The sequence below is a fragment of the Lipophrys pholis genome (assembly GCF_963383615.2).
Source record: "Lipophrys pholis genome assembly, chromosome: 20".
Taxonomy (NCBI): domain Eukaryota; kingdom Metazoa; phylum Chordata; class Actinopteri; order Blenniiformes; family Blenniidae; genus Lipophrys; species Lipophrys pholis.
Window position 1 is genome coordinate 12,858,706 of NC_137648.1, and position 24,722 is coordinate 12,883,427.

General features: G+C 41.7%; 1 protein-coding gene across 1 annotated transcript; it reads right to left on the reverse strand.

Moving 5' to 3' along the window:
- Nucleotides 1–44: 44 nt before the first annotated feature.
- Nucleotides 45–24,722, reverse strand: LOC308125545 (tyrosine-protein kinase yes-like). Its single transcript, XM_080489401.1, has 12 exons — nt 24,057–24,722; nt 13,238–13,544; nt 11,565–11,664; nt 10,964–11,062; nt 10,637–10,740; nt 9,215–9,364; nt 8,518–8,673; nt 7,891–8,070; nt 7,117–7,193; nt 6,720–6,873; nt 4,128–4,259; nt 45–1,538 (listed from the first exon to the last, which is right to left on the reverse strand). Exons 2-12 carry the CDS (start codon nt 13,533–13,535, stop codon nt 1,330–1,332), a joined length of 1,659 nt encoding a protein of 552 aa, XP_080345527.1. The 5' UTR covers nt 13,536–13,544; nt 24,057–24,722; the 3' UTR covers nt 45–1,329.

Here is a 24,722-nt window from a genome sequence, read left to right on the forward strand (position 1 = left end):
ACAGAAACTAATTATTAGTTAATTATTTTAAAAACACAAGCACGCGCTTTTAAAATCACATCTTTATTGTACAAATACCCTCAGAAGAGTCTCAAATCACGTCTACTGTCTTGTCAGCGTTATTAATTGTAATACAAAATGAGAACTTTGAAATATGCAAAGCCCTTCTTGGTGAGCTCTCACTTTAATACGGTCCTCATGAATCCATACAGGAACAAAATACCAAACACTTTCTGTAAAAACTGCCATGTCAGTGCAGTGCAAATGGCTTTACTGTGCCACCTTCAAATACGTGACCGTGAAAGTCAGCGAGCTCTTCAGCAGAGGATAAAACGGTTGTTTCTGTCTCTTTTGTGGCTTTGATCGCATCAAAAATAGTCCAACAACCAGTAAAATCCTCTTTTACGCCCAAACAGATGATTACTACACCCTATGTGTCAGTCTGGTTTGAAAAAAAAAAAAAAAAACCTTCCACGAATTGAAATCAAATCAGTGACACTACATCCAACCTGCTGTTATGTAAGCGTGTCTCTGTAATGATTACAGTGAGATTATAACAAGCAGGGCAGGGAAGGGCAGGAGGTATTATGGCCTCAGTTTCATAAAGGACTTTTCTGGAAGATGATGAACTGCAAAATAAGTGTTAAAATGAGGCTTTCAAACAAAGTCCATTTGATATGAACACACTCATGATAAAATCTTAGTCAAACATTATTTAAAAAAAAAACAAAAAAACAACCAAAAGGAGAAACAGATGAAATGTAATTATAGTTAGGCTGTGTGGGACTTGCTTTGAAATCATCACTGCCAACTGGGCTGTGACAAAAACCATCAACCCCCTGAGCATGTCTGCCTATTAAGAAAATATATAAATTTTCAATAGCGAATCATTTGGGTGCATATTTTGCTAATGTGCTACAATTTGGAGGAAAAATCAGCTGAAAATGTCCACATTCAATCACTTATTGGGGTTAACTTTGGGGTTTATTTCTATTTTGCAAGCCTTAGTCACAGCTTATTTCACAGAAATATAATACTGCGTTTGTCAGAAAGAATGCCGCATTTAGTGACGCTTTTTTAAAACATCTGATCGAACACGTGTGGTGGAAATATCCACATAAAAAAATGTACATTTCACACAGCTAAGACTTATGCAGTAATGAGAATTAAAAAAATATATAGAAATGTAACAAAACCATATAATCCAAAAGAATGAGGACCAAAAGAGGGGAGCAAGTTGTTGTTTGTGCGAATGACTGTTGTAGACGTGTCTGTCGTTAACCGAGCCTCCATCCGGGGGGGAAGGGTCCGCCGCACAGTGCAGGCAGGCTATAGGTTCTCTCCAGGCTGGTACTGAGGCTCTGTGGAGGTGAAGTAATCCTCCAGGAAAGACTGCAGGTACTCGAAGGTGGGCCTCTCGTCGGGCTCTTTCTTCCAGCAGAGCTTCATCATCTCGTGCAGCGACTCGGGGCAACCCTGAGGGCACGGCATTCGGTAGCCGCGCTCCACCTGCTCCAGCACCTCACGGTTCACCATGCCTGAGACGGAGGAAGACGAGGTGTGAGAGAAGAAGACAGAAACTTCATGCCATGAATGAAGCAGCCTGAAGGACCTGAATAACCCAAGATATCGACTATACCAGGGGTTTTCAATGTGCAGGAAGATCAATTCTGGTAACTTGGCACCTTTTTAAGAAATGTTGAGAATACAATTTTAAGAAGGTCTAAATCAGGGATGTCAAACATACGGACCGCGGGGACAGAACTATCCTGCCAGAGTCTAATCCTTGCAAAATTTTAATCTGCCAGCTGTGAGAAATCATGACATTAACTGCAATGTGTTTATTTTACCACCAGGGGAGCAATTTAGTTTGTATTATGTGGCCACTGAGACCAGCTGAACAGGATTACTACACAGATGTAGAAATATGACTAAAGATCATTTCTAGAAGTTATTCTGATCATATTCTGACCAAATGTTTTATAAAGATGTAAATAGTATAATAAAAATCCACATTGATCTGTAAGTCTTAAAGCATATAGTGAAATGAGGCATAATTTGTTGAAATTGCAGTTCTTTTATTGAAATTCCCGGTCTGTCATGTGTTGTAAAGGGATAGTTCATTAAATGGGAACCTATTAATGATATAATAATAGTTTGCTGTACAAGACAGAGATTTGGAGTTGTAGTTATTTAGATATTACACTGGTCTGGCCCATTTGAGATCAATGTGTGCTGTATGTGGCCCCTGAAGTAAAATGAGCTGAGTTTAGTATAAATCATGCATGTCAAACAGAAATTGCCTTGCAAAAGCTTTCTGACTTGTGCTATGAACTTACAAATTTTTTAAAACAACAAAGAAGACATTAACTATAATGTTTCCTAGAATAACAGCTGCTGTTCCCGGTTTATTCACTAGGGGTCGCTGTGTTTCATTATGAAGGTCATCAAATTCAGAGCTCCTTTTTTAAACGATTTAATCTCTATCATCTTCTTTAAGATATATCTGAAAAACAATAAACCTTTATTGGAGGAGACTCTTGTATAACTAGTATTCATCTGGTGTATGTTTATATTTTTTCTCTGACTGGTTTTTAAGATTGCACGTTTTAATGACTTGTTATAGTGATATAACTTTAGGCTTGTCACTTTCTTGTGCAAGACTTTGTAATTCAACATTTCTATTCTTTGTTGTTATTTCACATCAATCTTTGTGCGAATAAATAAAGAAGATAGGAGAAGAATGCACCATGAGACTGTAAAGTGAACAGCAGATGGCAACAATAATGATTACAGAGATCGGTGAGGCAACAGTTAAAGCTAAGTGAATGCATCACAGCACTCACATGAGGGTGAGTTGGTGAAAACATGAACTAAAAGGTCTGCAGATATCCTGTGTAATGAGAAAAACCAAAATGCTTTTTCTCATATTAGTCGAAAAAGAAATGCTGATCCACGTTTTGTGGGGACCTTTGTGTCATAACAATCCATTAAAGATGAACAAATCAGCATTTATTTGAATTGTTGTGCACTGAAGATGTGAAGAACCTCAGAGTTCTTCACATCTGTAGGTTATTAGAGTCATCTCACTGATTTGAGATCAAACTGGGTTAAATTTGACCCCTGAACTAAAAATGACAAATAATATTAGAAATAGAGATCAAATGTCTAGAAAAATTGTCAAATGATAAGATTGACAATAATTTCAAATCTAAAGAATAAAGCTAAAAGAGTATTTTGAGCATAAATATGAACCATTGAGAATACTTTATTTCAACCTTTTGATTTTATCCTTGAAACACAAAACAGCAGATAATTTTTTGTATTTTCCTGGGAGGCCTTTGTGTGCGCTGTTGAAAAGCATTTCTTCATCTTTTCAGCCTTTCTAAAGTATTCACACGTCGACATTTTCCAACACAAACGTAGCAAAATTGTGAAAACTGTCTGTACTTTCATTTTCTGACCAACTGTTGGATGAAAAGATTGACACCACTCTGACTGAATGACTTAAATCCTCCCATCCAGCTCTTGTCAAAGACGCAACTGAGTGTATTTCCCAAACTGAAAAACTAATTATCTTAAACATTTCCCCCCATTATTTCCTCTCACTGAACCAATCTATTAATTGTTTCGGCGCTACGTCAGGTTTGTTATTGAGCTGTGTAAAGGTAGCGCAGAACGCCGCAGGCGACGGCTCCCCGGGGCCGGATCAGTGTGGCAGATGGTTAGAAACAAGAATGGTGTTCAATCTCCCGATCGTCCGCCACCAGATGGTCTCGTCTAATCTCAGATGTGTGTGTGAGGACATCTGTGTGTGTGTGTGTGTGTGTGTGTGTGTGTGTGTGTGTGTGTGTGTGTGTGTGTGTGTGTGTGTGTCTCAGTGCTTTCCCTGCAGAGGCATAAACAACCGGCACAGACAATGTCAGACAGCTTCACTTCATCCTCCGACATTAACAAGCACGACAGTTTGACGTCTTCTGACAGAGAAGAGGCTGATAACTTTGGCCATGAATCACCTCCCTCTGCTGCCACAACCAACACACGTTTAATCCAGTGTGTGTGTGTGTGTGTGTGTGAGAGAGAGACAGAGAGAGAGAGAGAGGGAGAGTGATGACCCTGTCACATACCTGGGTAGGGCACTCTGCCTTTGGTGACAAGCTCGGTAAGCAGGATGCCAAAAGACCAGACGTCCGACTTGATGGTGAAGCGACCGTACAGCGCAGCCTCCGGGGCCGTCCACTTAATGGGGAACTTGGCTCCTGCGCGCAGTGGAGAGGAGTCGGTTGACATGTTTCCACTAGAGGGCATTTGACTTTACTTCTGGCTTCCAGGAAATGACAAAGCTCAGTGACACACAATTACAGCAATTACAAGAGTCATGAATCATGTTTTGGTAACGAGTCTCATGCAGCTCAAAGGAAGTTCCTACAACTCTGAAAATTAGGCTTGGAGGGATGAGAAGGAGGGAATCTTGGGATAAAATAACTTGAGTGTGACTTCCCGTGATCCAAGCATGACGCAAGCATTCCCATTAAAGAATTGAGGAATGGAAAATGTGAGAATTTAAAAAGTGACTTTGTCAGACAAATATATCTGTGAGGCTCAAAACAAAGCAAAATACTACAGAAAACATTTATTTAAGAGTAGTTTTATCTTGAATTTGAATTGCGTCTATCCAGTTGAGCTACCTATATAACTACATTCACCGCTTTAAAAATCCAACAACAAAAAAATGTGATTAAAGGCATGCAAAAGTATAGAAGGGCCTTTCTGAGTGACGTTTACTGTATGTTCCCAGTGCTTGCATGGGTTTTTCCTCAGGTACTTCAGTTTCCCCACACAGTCCAAAACAGACTTCTAAGGTTAAGTGGTGTCTAAGATCACCTGGAGGTGTGAGTGGGAGTTGGAGTGTCTGTCTGTGACCAGGGCGTAACCTGTCTTCACCTATAATCATCTGGGATTTGCTCCAAACTTGAATTGCATGGACAGAAAATTCAGAGTGGAAATAATTGAAATTGTTTGTCAGGAATGGGTTTATTCCCAGATGCTCCAGGAGACAAAAAAAAACAACTAAACAACTAGCAATCTTTAACAATCTTTTGGTGGGCAAAACCCAACAAAAAAACAAAGAATCTAATTTGTTCTGAAACAAGAAACGGGAAGAAAACAGGGAAAAACAGAAGGGCAGTTATATATTTCTATAAAATCATTACAACTTCCTGCAAAACGAGTGTCTTTCGTTCAGCAAGCTTTTTTATGTCACTAAAACCAAGGAAAATGTATATTTATTCCCTGAATTACCCACTTTTCCGTAAGGTGAGCCATGGAATGATGAAAAGCGATATCTGAAAGACAGATTCAAGTGCTCCTGTGTCCATATTTCCGACACAAATCATCTTAAATTGACACTTTTAAGTGAAACACTTGTCAGAGTAATTATGGCATTTTAACTTTAGTGATAGGAGTTACAGTTCTGACAGGAAATCAGCATTACGACCTTCCCTTCAGGCTGCGGCACACTACTCATTTAGGTACTCATTAGTGTCTCTGCTGTTTCAAAACTTTAATTTACGTTTTTTATGAACCTTGTCTTTGTGAGGCATCGTGAGAGCAGCGGAGAAGATCATTGGTGTCTCTCTTCCCCCCCTTCTGGACATCTACAACTCCCGTCTCACCCGCAAATCCATCAGGATTGCAGGCGACCCCACCCACCCGTCTCACAGCCTCTTCAGCCGGCTGCCATCCGGGAGGAGACTGCAGAGTCTCCGAGCTCGAACCAGCAGGCTCAAGGACAGCTTTTTCCCCCAAGCAGTCAGGAGACTCAACTCACTCCCTGCTCTCCCCCCCATTCCCACAATCACTACACTCACTGCCAACCTGCCAACTTGAATCTGTTTCCGCACTGTTGTATAGATTGTATAGATTGTATAGATTGTATAGACTGTATAGTATTCTATTCCTGTTATTTTGTTTTCTTTTACTTTATTTACTCCTAAATTGTTTGCACTTTTGCACTGATGGGGAGGACTGCAATTTCATTTGTGCTGCATGGCAACATGCAGCATATCTGACAAATAAACTTTTTGAACTTGAACTTGAACTTGAACTTGTCCAAACCCTTGTTTTTGGATCAATCACAAGCAGCAATTTTATGCCAGTTTTTTTTTCAGAAATTGCATTGTTTTGTTACAAGTAATGTTCCATTGTATTGTGAACCACCAACAAATGTCTGTTTACCCCAAAGAGTGTTTGACTTATCATATAGCTACGCAGCTAAACCCAAGAGCAGACACTCTATTGTAGTGTCAAAATACACAAATACTCAATATTCTATCCATCCATCTTCAAAACCACCAGTGGAAAATTTGATTTGAGTGTGTGTGTGTGTGTGTGTGTGTGTGTGTGTGTGTGAGTGTGAGTGTGTGTGTGTGTCTGTGTGAATTTAACACTCTCTGCCGACATGGCAGAGAGATGAACTCTCCCAGCACGAAAAAAGTGTAACTAATCAGAGAGAATAGAAGCGTCTGGTTTCCACTATTAGAGTAATTCACCATGATAGCAGGCAACAGGGAGTCATCCCAGCAGTGAGGTCACTTCTCTTTCCATTTCTACCCTGACACCCCGTTCACCCGTGACTCACAAAGTGACTGTGTGTGTGTGTGTGTGTGTGTGTGTGTGTGTGTGTGTGTGTGTGTGTGTGTGTGTGTGTGTGTACCAACCTTGCCTTGCTGTGTACTCGTTGTCCTCTATCAACCTGGCCAGGCCAAAGTCGGCGATCTTGCACGCCAGGTTCTCACCCACGAGGATGTTGGCGGCACGCAGGTCCCTGTGAATGTAGTTCATCCTCTCGATGAAAGCCATCCCGTCAGCTATCTGGAAAACAGAGCATTTTGACGGCGCTTGAGTAAATATCCTCGCCGTTTCTCTCGCGCCGAGCAGAAAAGCCGACACAAAGCAAAAGAACAAAAAGCAAAAGCCTGCCATGACAGGAGGAGGAAGACATGGTTACCCGAGGCTCTTTCTTTTTTTGAATCAGAGACTTTAAATACAGCTCCAATTCTAACAGTTCACTGGCACACATTCTGCTCTCAAGGAAAACGCAGGTGTTTGTCTCACCTTTGCAGCCATGTCCACCAGCAGGACGAGCTTCAAGTATTTACCGTCACCTTCTTTGAGGAAGTCGAGCAAGCTCCCTATGAAAACAGCAAACACGAGAAGCTTATAGTACAGGGCAGCTGTGTGATATACTGCACGTGCGAGGAACGTGAGTGAGCTGCCTACTGATATACAGCAACATTATACAAAATGCTAAATTAAACTGAATAATACATGTGGCAGCTAATCCATGTTTTCCATTGAGAGTCTATCAAAGGCGATTTCTGAACAACTTTGCAAGATACAAACACAGTCGTTCTATGAAATCCCAACAAACTGCCGGCACTGAAACACGCACAAGTAGCATATGCCATAGAGTTAAGCATTTACACGCACATAAATCTAATTACTCATTAAACATTAAAAATAAAATACATTGCAGCGAAAGCTGTGGAAGCTGCCCACAAAACTGCTGCAGCTTTCAATTAACCATCCCCAGCTTCAGGCTTCGGGGAACCACAAGAGACTTTCAAGGACTTTCAATCTGTAGAGCGTATTAATTAAAACGTACATAAAATGTACATTTTCTCCTCTGAGGAAGTCGTCGTGCATAACTCTGACATCACCCCTGTGCCTGGCAGACCGAGGGTGTGTGATCAGGTGCGTGAAAAGCGTGCAAGTGCAGGCCCGATTGCATTTACCTTAAAAATGCATTGTGCTTCACAATAAAATTGTTTGACTGCGACAAAAACATGCCAGAATCTTTGTTGAAATTTGTCAAATAACTGACTTTACCTTTGGCCATGTACTCTGTGACGATATAGATGGGTTCCTCAGACACCACTGCATAAAGAGGCACCAGTTTATCATGTCTGAGCTTCTTCATAATCTGCGCCTCTTGGAGGAAGGCCTCCGGCGACATGGTTCCCGGCTTCAGCGTCTTTATGGCTACCTTGGTGGTGCCATTCCATGTGCCTGCAGAGATAAAGGGAGGAGAGTGAAACCCCCACAGGCCACATGGGTAATCAGAGTTGTTAATGGGCTGGGAGCAGGACAATATCATTAATTAGGTCTTGTAATTCGCTCAGACATGTGCTGTCATGCATGCACTTCTTGCAATAATATCCCTGGGATGAGTGGATGCAAGCTCGCAATTCAAAAGCGAGTGAATAGATTGCGGTGGCACAGTCCTCCTGAGCGAGGAGATCTCTGGAGATTCGACAGAGGAAGCAACTGCAGGACGTGCAAAACTCCAGTTTGGAAAAACACAAACGCAATAAATATGAAATGTACTTTTCCTGCGTTTCTCTCATAAACCTGGTCTTAGTTTGTATTTCCACGTCCAGATGACTGCAAGCAAATACTAAACATTGACGATCACCATGAGGCGTTTTCTCTGTCATGTCGGTTTTGCTCTCTTACCCATCCAGACCTCTCCAAAGCAGCCCTGGCCCAGTTTGAGCTCCAGTTGCAGGGACTCCCGGGGAATCTCCCAGGCATCTTTAGCGAGCCCCTGAGTCTGAGGCTTGACTGTGGGGCATACTGTGGTCAGTCTGTGGCAAAGCCCATCTGCATGCTCTGTAATGCAGGAAGAGAGAGATTAAAATGCAGCCTTACTCCCGTCGGTGCCGCACTCACACCCACACAAAGTGTCTGCAACAGCAGGAAGCAGTTTTTTTTAATTAATTAATTAATTTTTATTAACTTCAGTCTGTTACATGCGTCACTTCATTCCATTTAATATGGATGAATTTAGATGCTCTTATACGAACTGTGATCAAATATAAATGAGATGAAGTGGCTTTTTAACACACCGAAGCTCTCTCTGGAGTCAAACTGAAATGAAGTTGGGATCACAGAGACTCAACCTCAGTCCACCTCAGGCGGGAGGCTCAAAATCATAAGTGCGCCATCAATTGTTATTAAAATTAAAGGCCATTCATCTCCCATGGTAACGCCGCGGTAACACAGCAAACTGTATGGCGAGGAGCAGCGGGTGAGACTGGGACTAATTTTCATGATCATTCCTGGAGGTGTGATGAAAGACTGATGAATTATGAATGAGAGGAGATGCAAGAAGAGAGCGCGCACATTGTAGGGAACGACATCCACGAAATACCTGTGTAGTGTTTGACGAGTTTCTGTAACGTGTCGAACTGTGCTCGCGTGGTGATGTAGTACCCTCCGTTATCAAGCTTGCGGATCTTGTAGTGTTTCACATTGTCTCCTTTGGCTTCATCCCAGTCTCTTATGGAGAGAGAGTAGGCACCTGGGGGAGACAGACGACACGTTGCTCATGCTTCCAGTCTTGGGCATCCATAACGTGACAGTATGCTGCCTATAAAACCATACATCTCTTAAACAGAAGCTTGGAGACATTTTTAACATGGAAATTTCACAGGTTGAAAAAAAAAAAACAGTTGTAATGTGCTTGGACACACAGGCACACACACAGAATGCATTTATTACCAATCCAGAATACAATAATGCCAAAAGCATCAACTAGAGAAGAAAAATAGACACAATGATGAGATTTTTTAAGAGATTTGTAGATTTTTGTTCAGGTCTGGGTTTTGTTTGTCGGCCTTGCTGTGGGGAGTTTGCATGTTCTCTCTGAGTTTTCTCTCGTTGCTCAAGAAGATGTATTTGAGTGTTTGGTGAGGGTCGAATGTTTATAGTTGGTTGATCGATGCGTGACTCTCATGCTCAATGCCCAGGAGTTGGCAACTTCTTTACCTTATATATTCACTAATGCATCAAGATTGTGTAATATTTTAGGATTTAAATGAAATCATTTTCTTTCTTTGGGTGAGACTGATGAATAGTTGAGTTGACATGAGTGACTAATATCTAACATAAAAAGTCAAGAAGGGTTCAGACCCTGTGTTTGAAGCTCATAAGCACATAATAGCATGCTCACAGGCTGGTGAGTTATATTATATGGGTTTGACTCAAAGCTTCAGAAAGTGTTTGTGGTCTTTAACTTTGAACTTTTATTTCATCGTCTTCTTTTTTTAATTAAAATTTTTTTTTTAAATACTGCAAAACTAAACTGTACAAAAAAAAAGTCAGTGACACTACCAAATGAAGGTTGCCGGTATGTTTTTTCACCCATCGATATGCACCGAGGATCTGGAAATACCATGATGAAAAGCGGCTCATCTATTTTCTAATAATCATCTTTCCTAGCTGTTGCTCAGCTGTTGATGTGCTGACAATATATTTTTGATAAGTTCTGTGATGATTAATTCTTTTGTCTGAAAGTAAATAAATTTTTCAGATTCTAATTACTGTACCTGATTACTTCCTCATAATTTGTAATGTTGATTAAATAAGTGATTTTCCATGTCGGTTTACATCGAGATTGATGAAGTTGCTCAGATCATCCAGACAGAAAATGAATTAGACTTGAAAGGTAAACAATTCAAAAAAAAAAGTGTTAAAAAAAAAAAGAAAAGAAAAATATGCACAAGCAATAGCTTGTCTGCCTGACATTGACGGTCCTCTTTTTTCTGCTTCGTTTTAAGAAGGCGATTATCACCTTTAGTAGTTTCACTTTCTCGCACCAGGAATGTTCCCCGGTGATTCCCAGGATTCAGCAGCAGCCTCTCAGCATCTTTGCGTCCCATTTTACCAAAGTACCACCTGCGAACGCAACAACACGTGAACAAAACGGCTGTAAAACTAGATTATGAAAAGATATCAACATCAAATTCACATGAAGATTCTTCCTCAGAGGGTCACTGGAGCTGTTAACACTGGACTGTGCACTTTCGGCCACAAGAGATGAGCTCCTGCTACTGCCATTAGCTTTGTAGCACAATTGCCACGAGGCACTAGAGTCTGAGACGTTGTAACAAGGTCTTACTCTTCAGCCTGGATGGAGTCAGCAGGAGCCACATAATTGCTGGGGATATAGCCTTTCTTCCCCGTGTTGATGGAGCGAGCCTCCCACCAGTCTCCTTCCCTGCAGGATGACAATGACAAATGAGAGATGGGATTAACGACTCATTTTACTGTCAACCAAGGACCACTGCTCATATAGTGCAATGTAGCTGATACTGAGGATGAAATACTGTTAATGGTTGCTAATGACTCACAGGTCACCCTCGTCTAAAATTATCCAGTCTTTAACATGCCAATTGTGTTTTACAGAAAGGGTTTGGAGGCATGTAACTTCTCATCCTTTCTGCTAGAACTCCAGATTTGACATCAAAGGTATTTAAAGGTGTTTAAGACTGAAAACCACCTTCACAATGGGATTGAATGAGACTAATCAACTTTACATTACAAAGCTTTAACCTCAGGCAAACGACAGCGCTCCGTTTGAAACCCGCAATCTACCTCATTCACACTGCGAGCAGGTGCAGCTGGGCATCGCCAACCACAAGAAAAAGTATCTTGTAATCACTGCGCCACTCGCAAGGAAACATTTTTAAACAAACACCCGTGAAGTAAGAAAATCTTACGTGTTGTTAATGATCTGGAAGCGATCGCCCTTTTTAAATGTGAGATCATCTGATGTTCTGGCTTCATAGTCATACAAGGCCACAAAGAATGTAACGCCACCTGAAAACACAAGAGCAGACACACACACATCAGCAAATAACCCGAGTTTCTGAAATGTAAACACAGACAGTGATGTGGGAGGGCAGCTTAATGGTAGGTGGGAGTCTTTATATCTGTGACTGTGTAAAGGCCAGTTTAGGTGGATAAATCTGTCTCGCCAAGGTCTGTATTGATTTTCTTTGCTTGTGATTTTATTGCGTCTGTACTTTGCCTGCATGGAAATACACCTGAGACTGAGTCCTGCAGCCGTCGGGCATAAACAAGCCAAATAGGACTCCATATTTCAAACCAGCTTATAAAAGTCATTGAGGCGGTCATATTATAGATCACATTAACCACACATCACATTAAAAAAGCTTTACAACATTAGAAAGCCACAGTTTTTTTATTACAGTTATTGGTATAAATCAGCTCCTCATTTTGTCCTGAGATCCAGATCCAGATAGATGACAGTCATATACCCACCGCCGACAACAATGTTGTCAACAGTAATCCCATTATCACCTGCTGAAAGAAAATACAATGCCAATACCACCTTCATCCCCCTGTGAGATCAGATAATCCAATAGCAAGGAGGATTACAATATAAATCCCACCTAAACAGGAGGGTTCAGCAGCAACGTCTCTCTGCTCTAATGTTTGTTATCACATCTAATGGTGGGCCCCTGTTTATGGCCGGTAATAGATGTGACTTTGTGAAGGTGAATCTGCATACTGATCAAGCTGAGTTTAATTTCGGAGGTGTTTACAAGTTCTAGCTACGGCATTATTTAATACCTGGACCGCCTCTCTTCGTATGCAGAACATGTGCTGTTTGTAAGGCAAATGATCAAGCCAGGGGCGTTGTTTCACCTTCAAAAATAAGCATGTTCATCGACATTTACAGGTTTAAAGTCCGCCTTCATAAATTAAGGTAATTTTCCTTAATATAATGTTGCATTTTAGCCTTCTGGAAGTGACTTAATTTCTCTAAGCAATATCATCAAATGGAAAATGGATAATTCAGAAGAGGCCTGATGGATGTAAAAAGCCTCTTCAAGCAAGTCCAGGTGATACTAAGATACATATGAACTTTGTGCTACATATGATTTTGAGAATCAACAAACATTTTGTTAAATTTGCTGTAACTTTGATATTCAGGGTGAGAAAAGGTATTTGCTCTAACCTGGTTTATTTATGCAGTCCACTTAGCAAAACAGCTGGAAGCACATTGAACCAATTAACACAAGAGCCGTCAGAATGTAGTTGAGCTCTGCTGCGTTTTCAATTGGACGCTAAAGGCCCTAAAATAACACTACCTCTATTCTTTTTTTAAACAAATATGCTAAGATGTGATCTGTGTGCTGGTGTACCCTCAGATGGAAACAATAAACAACCACAATAATCCCACAAGCACTGCAATAATCCCCAAACACAACATCAGTATGGAAGACATTAAGGTTACATCACAGCAGCTGTTCACAGTGTGCTCTCTTTACATCTCTTGTTCAGTTGTGCGTGTGTTTGTTTTTTAATCACCTTTGGTCCAGATCAGTCAAGCACATCATGAGACAATGGTGTATCCACTACTCACTTGAGACAGCACCAGAGAAGGAGTTGGATACAGGGCCTGAGAAGGAGGATGATGTCCCTCCAAAGGGAGTCATGACGGAGGAGGAGCCCCCGAACGGCGTGAGGGTGTGGTTGAAATTTACAACCCCGGAGCCAGATGAAGATGAAGCAGCTTGATTCTGCTGTAGCTGAGTGGGATCTGGCCCGTAGTGGCCCAAATGGGGGGTGGTGGCGACAGTGTTGGCGTCCGACACCGGGGAATTCTCTGACTGATACTTCATGGCAGGGCCTTTGTCTTCTTTGCTTTTAATGCAGCCCATCGTCCCACCCTGCCAGGACAGACACAACAAGAAATCGTGTAATGCAGACATGAGAGGACAGGAAAGTATAGAGAGAATGGTCCTGCAACACAAGGCCTGCAGGTACTGGAACAAATGTTGGGAAATGAAACTGATAGATGTGATATTGACATGTGAATCATCTTGTTGTTGATACAAGTGTTAAGACTATAAGCCTTGTGGTAACTAGGACATATGGATAAACAGTAAATCTGCTTTAAATCACTCCTGACTGAAACATGGCCATGTGGATTTAATTGTGCATGAATGTTTTGAGGTGTATTACACGAGAGATGAAAAGATAATGCAGATGAGGTGAGTTTATGGTCGTGATGTTCCATGACAACTTAGAGAAGTGATTTTCATAATGCTTGTAAACAAATGACAGATTTCATTTTTTTCCAAAGCTTCTCTTGTATGTCTTCAAATGTAGAGAAAAGATTGTGGTTTATATGTTTCTGTCTTCTTCCACCCAAACAGCCCTCTGCACTGCCCTAAATACACAGATGGTTACCCAATAGATCTACCAGACAACCTCACCAGGGGTCCGAGGGGTCACAGAGCTCAGAGATCTGAGCATCTGTATTTTATCAACAAAGACAAACAATCAGACCAGTTAGACACACAAAAGGAAGACAATGTGATGAACGACTCCAGAAACAAATAGACAGAGGAGACAAAAACAGTCAAAGCACACACAAATGGTGACAAAACACACAAAGCCAACCACAAAAATATACAAAGCTGCTCCAAGGAGGCATAAAATAATCTGAAAGGAGGAACAAAAACAAGTACAAAGAGAAACAATAACAACGCGATGAGTAGTGATGTTAAAAGACACACAATGTAACTTGAACAGGGTGGACAACAACCAGACAGGGAAATAAAAAAGTGCTTGAAAAATGCTACAAACAGACAAGCGAAGACCAAAGACCCGATAAAGTACAAAGAAAACTCAAAACTGCAGAAGGTTCATGGAAAGAGACACCCGAGAAGCCTCATCCACTCATCATAAGCTCACATTGGAAATCTGGCTGGTTTGTCTCAATTCACTTTTGTTTGTTTGTTCAGAATCCACTTGTGTCACCCCCATCTGCCCACATGGTTTCTCCTTTATCATCATCATCATCATCATCATCACCACCACCTTCTTTATGTCCCCTCTTACCCATAATGAAACCCTCTCCTACCTGAAGTCGGTATTTGAACCTGATCTGTCTAAAACCATGAACAGCAGCTGACACGATATCCACATGTGAACTTCTCAGAACTACAACTTCTTGACTGTTGATGACATCTAGAATTTTTTGAGAAACTATCAGAAAGCAAGGGGGAAAAAAAGTTTTACACACAATACCTGACAATATCATGGAGTCAGGATTTCCACACAATATTATGATGGAAATCCCCCCCAAAAAGATTTTCAACATCAATTCATAAATCAATCCTTGTGGCTTCATGCTGTTCAGGAATGATCTTGTGTGAGTGTGAATAGGATGTAAAAGTCAGTAAAACATGTCACGGTTTAAGATTCATGGCAGAAAAGTTACTCATAATTTAAAAAGTTGAACTTCAAAAATCCTCAAAACAACAACAAAGAAACACAATATTCTCTGTAGGTGAGGTGAGGAGGGATCAGCGATCCACTGATTCACAAGTCATCTGGCAACGCCAGAGAAGATGTACAACACTGGAGTGTGTTGTCTCCATCTGCGTGGTTGTCATTCCTGTATTCCAACATAATTTGGACTCAGTCACACTGAGCCATTCCTTTGTGAGGTGAAGGCCCGGAAAATGTGGAGACAATCAGACACGCTCGTAAAGCAAGTCAGAGCACAGAGGGGCCTGAGCGATTCCGCTCGCCAACAACAGCGACTGCACGAGGAGCCGGACGCGGGTAAGTGGTGTTGACATGTTAAAAGACAGTAAAAAAAAAGAAAGAAGAGAAATTATGTGAAACTGAGTGTTTCACTAAAAGCAAAGGAGACGTTTGATGTGATTAAGCAAACAGGGCGACGGAGCAGCATGGTGGCACAGCGGGTGAGAGAAGTGGCAAGGATGGAAGTTCACAGAGTTCCACGGTCGCGGCCGTACTTTCAAAAGATAAAAAAATAAAAAATAAAAAAGGATCTGCTGGTGCAGAAATGCATCTTTCTCTGGTTTTTGGAAGTGTGGCCTTGGTGTTAGGAGGTGGGAGGGAGTTGTTCGCCTTCATGCTCGAGGGAAGTACACAATCAAGAGTTCATCGAGTTCTCCAGCTGAACTGCCAAAGACATCAACAAACCAGGGACAGCCACAGAAACCCTGCAGAGATACTGAACACTTTGCTCAAATAAAAATGTACAACTGCTTAAATCGCAGGTTCTAAGTTGCGCTCCCTTCAGAGGCGGTCCTCGAAAAAACTTTTTTATGAGTGGTCAGTTGATGGAGGTGATTCCGAATTAAACAGATTTCTTTAAATCCCTTAAAATTAATACGCCAATAAATCTAATCTTAGACGTCAGATGTGCTGCCAATAAGCTGAGCGCGCTGGCAAGGGAGAAAATAAAAGACTTTCCTTTTCCGAGCCAACCTTTCATTTAACCTCCAGACAAAACCAAGCGTCATGGAAAGCAGAAGGCTCGCTCACTGGCTTGGTCAACCACGGTGGGCTTTGAACTTTATGATCAGACAGATGTGAGTCTGACTCGTCAGGTCAGGAGAGAAGTTACGAAGCTGTAAGACACTGGCCTGCATCCCGGGAATATCTGCACCTGAAAATGCTCTTTGCCTTCTAAAACATTAAACTTCATTATATATTTGTCTATTTTATCTTGTGCTATATTTGCTGTAAATAACTTAGCAGGTATTTCTGATGTTCTTTTATTGAGCAACTATGAAAATTATAACTTTTTTTTCGATATAACACCGCTTGTGAATATCTTTATCGTTTATTCATAGTGAAGAATAAAATCACATAATGATTGATGTAGAGCAGGATTGTTCAAATTGCGAACATGCTGCATGGAGATGCTGAAGCGGCTTCATAACAACACAGTGGTGACTCTTGTCATTATTTGGACTATCAGTCCTGGAAGCCATCATAATGACTTGTGTATAGGCGCAAACATCTATTTCTCTTCTTTGTGGTAATCTTTGAATTTACTCAATGTCATACGGGGTATAGGGGTTTAATTTGCAGAAGCGACAGGACAGGAGGAAAAAGGTGAAAGACATTTAGTGCAGCAAATGATCAGCCAATGATTAAATAGGTGGTCCAAACAACCCGATTGTGAACAGCTGCTGACAATTTGCTTTATTTTTCCATTTTGATTTTGAATCAGAGCTCCAAAATACACAGGAATTCCCAAGAGAGCAACAAGCACTATAAAGCTTTCAGACACCAAGGGGATGCGTATATGCATATATATATTTGCATGAACACAGATCAAGAAAATATGATATTTGCTTTTGTGCTGTGCAAGATGATGAGTGAAGCGCTGCAGAGGGAAACATAAAAAAAAAACTCAGAAAAAAAGAAATCCCTATTAGGGTCTGTTTGGGCACAAAGGAAAGGATTGAGATTTATGATACATGCAGGGAGAAGCAGGGAGACAGCAGTTTGGCTAAATGAAAGGTGGGGGGGCAATCAGGCACACGCTGGCAGTTTGAACTACCAGGAGGATTATGAGGATTTTGGATTTCCCCTAAGAGGATAATACCCACAAACCAAAAAAAAAACAGGAGTGGCCACCAACGCCTCTCGCCTAAAAAACAGAGAAGACCCCTGACTCTGCAGACATCTTGGCCAGTAGCATCCTTCAGTATTTGTTGTGTTCATTCATGTGCTTTTCACATGAGTGAGCTCTCAGTTGAAGAGGCTCATCACAAGGACTCCTGCTTGTGATGATGCGATGCGGCCTGGCGTTGCCCCTGAAATCAGCTCATCCTGTGGTATCAATCGGTTAAACCAGCCAGCCGTCACATAATGTGACCGCGATCTCGGTGTGCATTTGCAAGCATTGTACAAGGCAGCATCAAACCAAAACCGCACTCGTCCTGAATAAAGATGCAAAGCAAACAACGTGCCTCGGGTGGCATTTTGAAGATATAAAGGGCAAGCAGTCAAAATGCAAAAGAAGAAGTAGGAGAGAAAAAAAATAAAAAATCCAACTTCACACGAAATATCACACCTCGGCGAAATAACAAAGCCAAAACTGTGAGGCCATGAATCTGAAACTATAAAATATCTCGCTCGCTTTTAGATCCAAGTTTATTCACCTTCACACACCGTCATCCCTGAACAGCAGAGTCACGAAACCACAAGGAAAATCTGCTTTCCTGCTAATTATAGTAACTCATACCAATTGCAACCAGCATCCCTCTGCCCCTGGGATGATACCATGACCTACAACAGTGGATCGCATGCAAACAAGGTACGACTGCCAGGCGCAACCGTCGGAGCCACAAAGAAGCAATGCACGGGACAGACAATTACCTTCAGTGAGGAAGTTTTTTCTACACACACAGAGTAAACTGAGGCTTCCTCGCCGTCTGATTAGAAAGGTGTGGCTCCATTGTCTGAGCGCTTCTCCATTCTGCCTCACAGAGACAAAAAAATCAAGAACAAGTCAACTTGTCATTTCACTCAGCCTGAATCAAAGCCGTTCAATTTTCTTTCACATTATTCAAAGTGCTCGGTTGAAAATGAAAATCCCATTGTGCAGAGAGAGAGAGAGAGAGAGAGAAAGAAAGAAAGAGAGATAGATGTTAAAAACAAAGATGTATTCACTTGACTGCTATGTGAGTCTTTTTTTTTTTTACTGCGACCAGCATTCTTTTCTTTTTACAAGAACACCAAATAGATGGAAATATATTGCAAAAAGGCATAAAGACAGATATTGGAAAAGCCACTGCTAAAGTTCCTGTTGTTACTGGAATAACAACATTTCTCCACAGTTCTAAGGACCACAGACTACATTACTTCAGGGTGAGCCGCCCAAAGCAGTGGAAGGTGTGAAAAAGCTCAGAAGAGAGTACAGGCAGGGTGAGAGGGAGAGCAGCTCTACGGTTTAAAGACGATGGGACTGACAAACCAGAGGTGTGACAGCTGAGGGTGTTTAGTTTGCTTTTTTTTTTTTACTGAGCGAGAGCAGAATGGACGGGATTAAGAACGAGTTCATTTGAGGCTCTGATGGGCAGATTGACGGGAAAGTGGGAGGGACAAGGTTGAGGTGGTTTGGTCGTGTATCTAGGACACTTGATAGTCGGGAAAAGGAAGCTAAGGATGGAGCCGCGAGGAAAGAGGAAAAGAGGAAGGCCAGTGAGGAGATTCATGACACACAGAGGGTATTGGATGGAAATGATCCTCTGTGGAATCACTCACAGTCCCCTATATAGGCCATTATACATGTACTTTACAGTGTTCTCTATGTAGTAGTGTCTGACTGTATAGTAGTCATTATTATTCCTTGTGCTGCGCTGTCAGTCACACAGACTATCGGGGCCAAACAGAAGTAAAAGAGCAGTTAAAAATGTACTTATCCTAAAAACTAATTTCTGTAATTATTCATCATGTTAATATGGCTGCTCTGGTGGCGAGATTTATTCTGCTATGTTGTAATGCATAACAACAATAATGAGGTAAGTACTGCAGCAAAAAGAAAAGAAAAACAGACAAAAACATAAAGAATTCTCTGGTGATTGAGCGAGGGAGTTCAAATAGTTATTACCTTTGTTTAATGTATTTCCCTATGTGAGGTCCAAATGCTCTGTCAGAGACTTGACAGCGGAAAAGGATTCAGTGTCTCACAGAAGGACACGTCATAGAGGGACGTATTTGCTGGATTCCTCTAAAGCTAGTCGGGGGTTAGTACGGCAGGCTTGCATTGAGATGACAGGAAATGCATGATAAACAAGTTATATTTGCTGACATCAGACGCAGCTGCAGATGTTTCCCCGAGAGACCCCAGTTTTTCCATGAACGCCAGAAGTTCATGCGTGCACGGATGTCCAGAGGCTAGTGGCTCCGTAGACTCTTTGTCTGTGTCCTTTTCACATACTTTAGCTGCACACTTTCACTTTTCATGCATTTAATAACTTTTAGGATCACATGATCCCAGAATTAGTCAATTTATACCAACATAAAATGTGCAACGGCGACTGAGGGAGGGTTGTGTCCAGATAATCAACCTGAAACACCAGTTGTGGACAGAAAATAAAACTATTTCGGTATATTAAACCTACAGAGTCACTATTCACGTATTATGAAAGTGACCGTTTTAACCTGCATACTTCTTATCAATGACCTTCCTACGGCTGTCTTCCCCCTCTGCAACCACAGCGTGATTATCCCATACAGGCTTCACAAAATGCTGATAAGAGGAAGGACAGCTCAGGTTTTTCCCTCCTGCACTCTCTGGTGGTGCTGTAGAAGCTTGTGCATCACGGTGGTCATGGTTCAGAATTTTAAAAAGCACTGCAGAGACAAAGTTTAAGTTAAAGAAGATAAAAACACAACAATGTCGGAGGGAGTCTCTGGCTACTTTTAGACAAAGAGACTTGTTGAAGTAATAAATCCCAAACAATAATAGATTGATCAATATTGATTACGTATAACAGTTACTTGCGGCCTTGTTGACAAAGAAAAATACCGGCAAATAAAATACATTTAAAAAGTTGAATCTTTGAATCAGTCACTGAATCATTTATGTCAATTGTATTTATTATTTCTCCCCGACTGCTGCTCCTCATACGCCAAGATTGGTTAAAAGTTTTCATCTGAAATTGTTTGTTGACGTAAGATCATGGCCATGCAGACATTATTGAGGATTGAAGTATTTCTGTGTGGAATTGGTATTTTCTCCCTGGGTGAGCATAATACGACCTCCACTGACTATACATAAGACATACTTGTTATGTTAATGATTGACTTCAAATGGCCATTCGAATAAATTTGTGTTTTATTAATCGTTTTCCTTCCCGTGTTCATTAATTGACCCTGTGGCGGACTGTTGGCATGTCCCCTGTGTGTGCTGCTTTATGAATCAAGAAAGCCTTTGATTAAATAACTATAGAGTGAATAAATGATTTTTAACGGAGTCCATGTCTTTGGCTGTAATGTCCCTTCGATGTGATATCTCTGGAAAGACACTTAATGCAAACGGTCACCTTAACAAACCCATTGAAAACCTGGAATTAATCTTAAATTCTGTCACTCTTCCTCTCATGGGTGTGACCTCCTTCTTGTCCCCCTTTTCTTTCTTTTTTTTTTTTCAAAATATGTATCTCAACAATGGACCACACACTCGACTTATAATTACACTTCTCAACAGTCGTCACTGCTGGGAAAACTGATTGAGGTCAACTGCGACTTTACCACCTGTGGTGGCGTACGACAAGGCTCCAATTCAAGCTTGGGAGTTTCATCAAAAATACATGTCGACGCTTTTACCCTGAATATGAGGAGTAATTGTGAAGCACATATTATTGGATCCCTCAATACTGAAACTAACTTTTAGCCCTTTATTTAGCATCTTATCCATTATAGACATCTTGAAGCCTCGTTGTCAATTATAGTTAGAGCCTCATTAGTTCAAACAGGCTTCGTTCCTCGGAGGTTCACACGATCTGAAGTTGATGTTTGGGCGGCTGACAGCTGGCGGTCTAGCTGGAGGTTGGCCTGACGGTGGAGCTCCTACATTCATCGGTCTGACCGATGTCTCAGCCCGACAGCTGTGAGCGGCTGACGCTGTGGCTGCAGACAGGAAGGGTCCGTGGAGCTTTACTGGGCTTCAGATCCTCAACAGATGCTGCTCGCCACATTCCTCTGATACCAAAGTGTTAAAAACCGGGTCTGAGGAGTCGTCATGTGACCACGGGTATGCGACGCCGCAGAGCATCAATAAATGGCTCATAATGACATTTACACTGTGCCGGGTTTCAAGTTCTGCGGCGAGCACGCTCATAGTAAACGGATCGGGAGGCTTGAAACGATTATATTTCACTTCAAAATACAGCTGCTCAAGCTGCTCCTCATCCGCTGGCACTTTCATACCGGGATAAATAAACAGCCGTCCTAGATTTGTGTGTTTGTATCATCGCCGATTTTTTATTATTTCTTTTTTTTTTAACTTAAACTGACTTTCAACTTGTCAAGCGTGTGAAGCACAAGACCTCGGCGAACAGCTTGCGGCGGTGCTCATGTCAGTTGTGCTGCCAGAGAACAGACATCACACACTTTGGAGAATAGCAGGCCTCCTGGGAACACCTGAATGGGAAGGTGTGTGAGCTATTTTGGGAATCCGAGTGCATCTGCTATCATCTTTTTGTCAGCACATAACGGTGCCGGATGTTTAAAGTGTCAACATCTTGTAAAGTGACAGTTGAACACATGCGAGATCCTGTGTTTGACTCTCTTTTCTGGCAAAATTTATTCAAAAAAATTCAGACTGAATTTTACATGCGGATTTTGGCACAAGGAGTTTAAAATTCAGGCAGCAGTCTCCTGCATTTATGCTGAATAATTTAAGTCAGACAAAAGGAATGTGAACCCGCTCTTCCCTATCGAGGGCTGATAAGAAGGTCACCTTCAGATGTTTGCTTTTTGGGTCACGCAGGATGTATCATCAGTATGGGCACCAAAAGGGTAAATGGTGACCTATTTAAAGTCGAGAGTCCAAAATTTCCGAATAATGGCCTATAATTAAGCCGTTAATGGGACAAACACACATTGAATACAGCTTGTTTGTGAATTTTAAATTCCATGTTTGGTTCATCTTTCTATAACCAGTATGGAATTGATTCATGTATTAAATTAGTGATGCAGGGACATAACAAAAAGAGCACAGTTATCAGATAAGATATTCGTAGATATTCTGGCCGGTCTGTTGTTGGCCAAACCATCCATCTTTTATCCCACCCAGGATCCAGCTGACACTGGACAAAAGGCAGGGACGGGTCAATAGTCCACCACAGGGGTCAAGGTACAAAAAAGGACAGATAATTACACCACTGCCAGGAACACGATGACATTAATTCACCTAATTATATGCATTTGGACTGTGGCTGGAAGCAGCAGCACCCATAAGACATCTCAAGCAGGCACAAGGGAGAAGATAGAAACAGACCCAAGCGGGAATCGAACCAGGCAAAGTTTTCCCAGTGAGGCGTGATCGTGACATCATTTGTCCTCTTTGGATGTAAATAGACTGCAGAAGGAAATCAGAGCACCTCAGAAAAGCCAAGAAGAACATGCAAACTCCACCCAGACTCATGAAACCATAACTTACAGGCGAAGGTCTGAATTTGATTCCTACACAGATAATTAAGTAATCAAAGTAGAAAGGAGTATATTAATCTACAGATTTTGCATGAAGCTGTCAAACATATTAATGAGGAACTAAACTAGAATTAGTTTGAAACAAGCAACAAATCTTCTAATTTGAAAACCTGAAGCCATACAACACCTTAAATGACACGTAGCTCAATAATAACTTTATAGAAACATTAAGATTAAAAAAAAAAGGTACCGGTATGCTTTAAAAACAATACTGTCGACTTATCAATACCGTGTTTCTTCCTTATGTATCTTTTATTTTAAGTTTATGTTTTCAAACCAAGATGATTGTGTGATCACTCAGAGATGCTGTCCATGATTCAGTTTTCAGCTGTGAAAAAGTGCAGAGCTAGTCAGGATATGACAGCCGAACTTCGTCACTTTAAAGCCGAACTTTGAAAGGAGTTGGGGAAAAAAAAAAGAAGACTGTGGGTGAAAAGTGAAAAGTGCAGTCCCCCAGCCGCTGCCCTGAAAGTGGAGATGGAAAAGTAGAAGAATAAAGCAGCAGCTTAAAGTGTGACTCAGCTGTTATATCAGTTACTTTGAACTTAAACTGTGCAACATCATCAAATGGACCCAGACCTCCACCCCCTCTTCCTCCTCCTCTCTCTCCTTCCTAACTCCATCCTGATCTCTGAATAATCGGAATCAGCATGAGTCAAACACTCAGATGATGAGGTGGCAATTCTCCCAATACACTTTCGTCTAAATGAATCGTGCAAAATACAAATATTGTGCACGTAAGCTCATAGAATCAGTCAGTTTTAGGAGTTTTAAGTTTCAACGTTTGAGTTCCCTGTGCAATCCATCAATGACAAGTCAAACCTCATAATGATAATTAAACCGAGACAGGAAAACTCCTCACTATAATGAAAACTCTACCATGCTGTAACATACTGTGCTTGCCCTACTTTAGTGTTTATCTGCATATGGTCGTGTTAATTTTCCTCATGGGGGGGTCAGTACATGCTGTCTTTTCACTGACATTTCATCTGCGTGTAAACCATTAAAAATAATTAATACGTGGCGCCAGATTTAGAGAGAAGAAACCTGGGGTGTAAAGTCCAGGGTTATCATCTTTATTACTACTAAACGAAAGCGTCATTCCTTTGTTGATGACAGGTCAGACAGGCGGCCCATCTTCATTTAAAACCCTGCTTCTCTCACAAAGACTTTTCTCTATTTACCTTCACAATTCCACGTCCTCCTGAGCTGTTTTCTCCTTTTTTTTCCTCCGATCGGAGCAGGAGAAGAGAAGAGAAGAGAAGATGAGAGAAGAGAAGAGAAGAGAAGAGAAGAGAAATCCGAGTTATTCCAGCCGGGACCGAGCCGCCCTCATCCTCACTTCATCCTCCCAGCAGAGAGACTGAGCTCAGATTTTTTTATTTTTTTTTGTGTGTTGAAGTTGAATCAAAGCGGCTCAAGTGTTGCGGTCCAGGAGGATGGCGGCGGCGGCGGCGGCGGCGGAGCAGGAGGAGACGCTCATTGTTGTGGGCGCGCGCAGGTCAGAGAGGATGGATCCAGCAGCGGCATGGCAAGGATTTAAAAAAAGAAAAAAGAAAAAGTATCCCAACGCTTGGTAGGCTTTACTTCCTACTACTAAACTTCCATCAACCCCCACACAACAACATGGCCGACCCAGCCTGCGGGGCTGGAGCCACACAGCTGGAGATGCAGGAGGCGCACGAGGAGCAGTGGATCCGTCCTGGTGGAGCGCGAGCAGGAGGCGACCGCTGAGGGGCCAGCCGGGGGAAGCTGCGAGAATAATTAATATCACCAATAACGGTGGAAAAGGGGGAGATCTGTGCGAGAGAATAAGGCGCGGAGAGCGGCCGGAGGAGGGACGGTTGTAT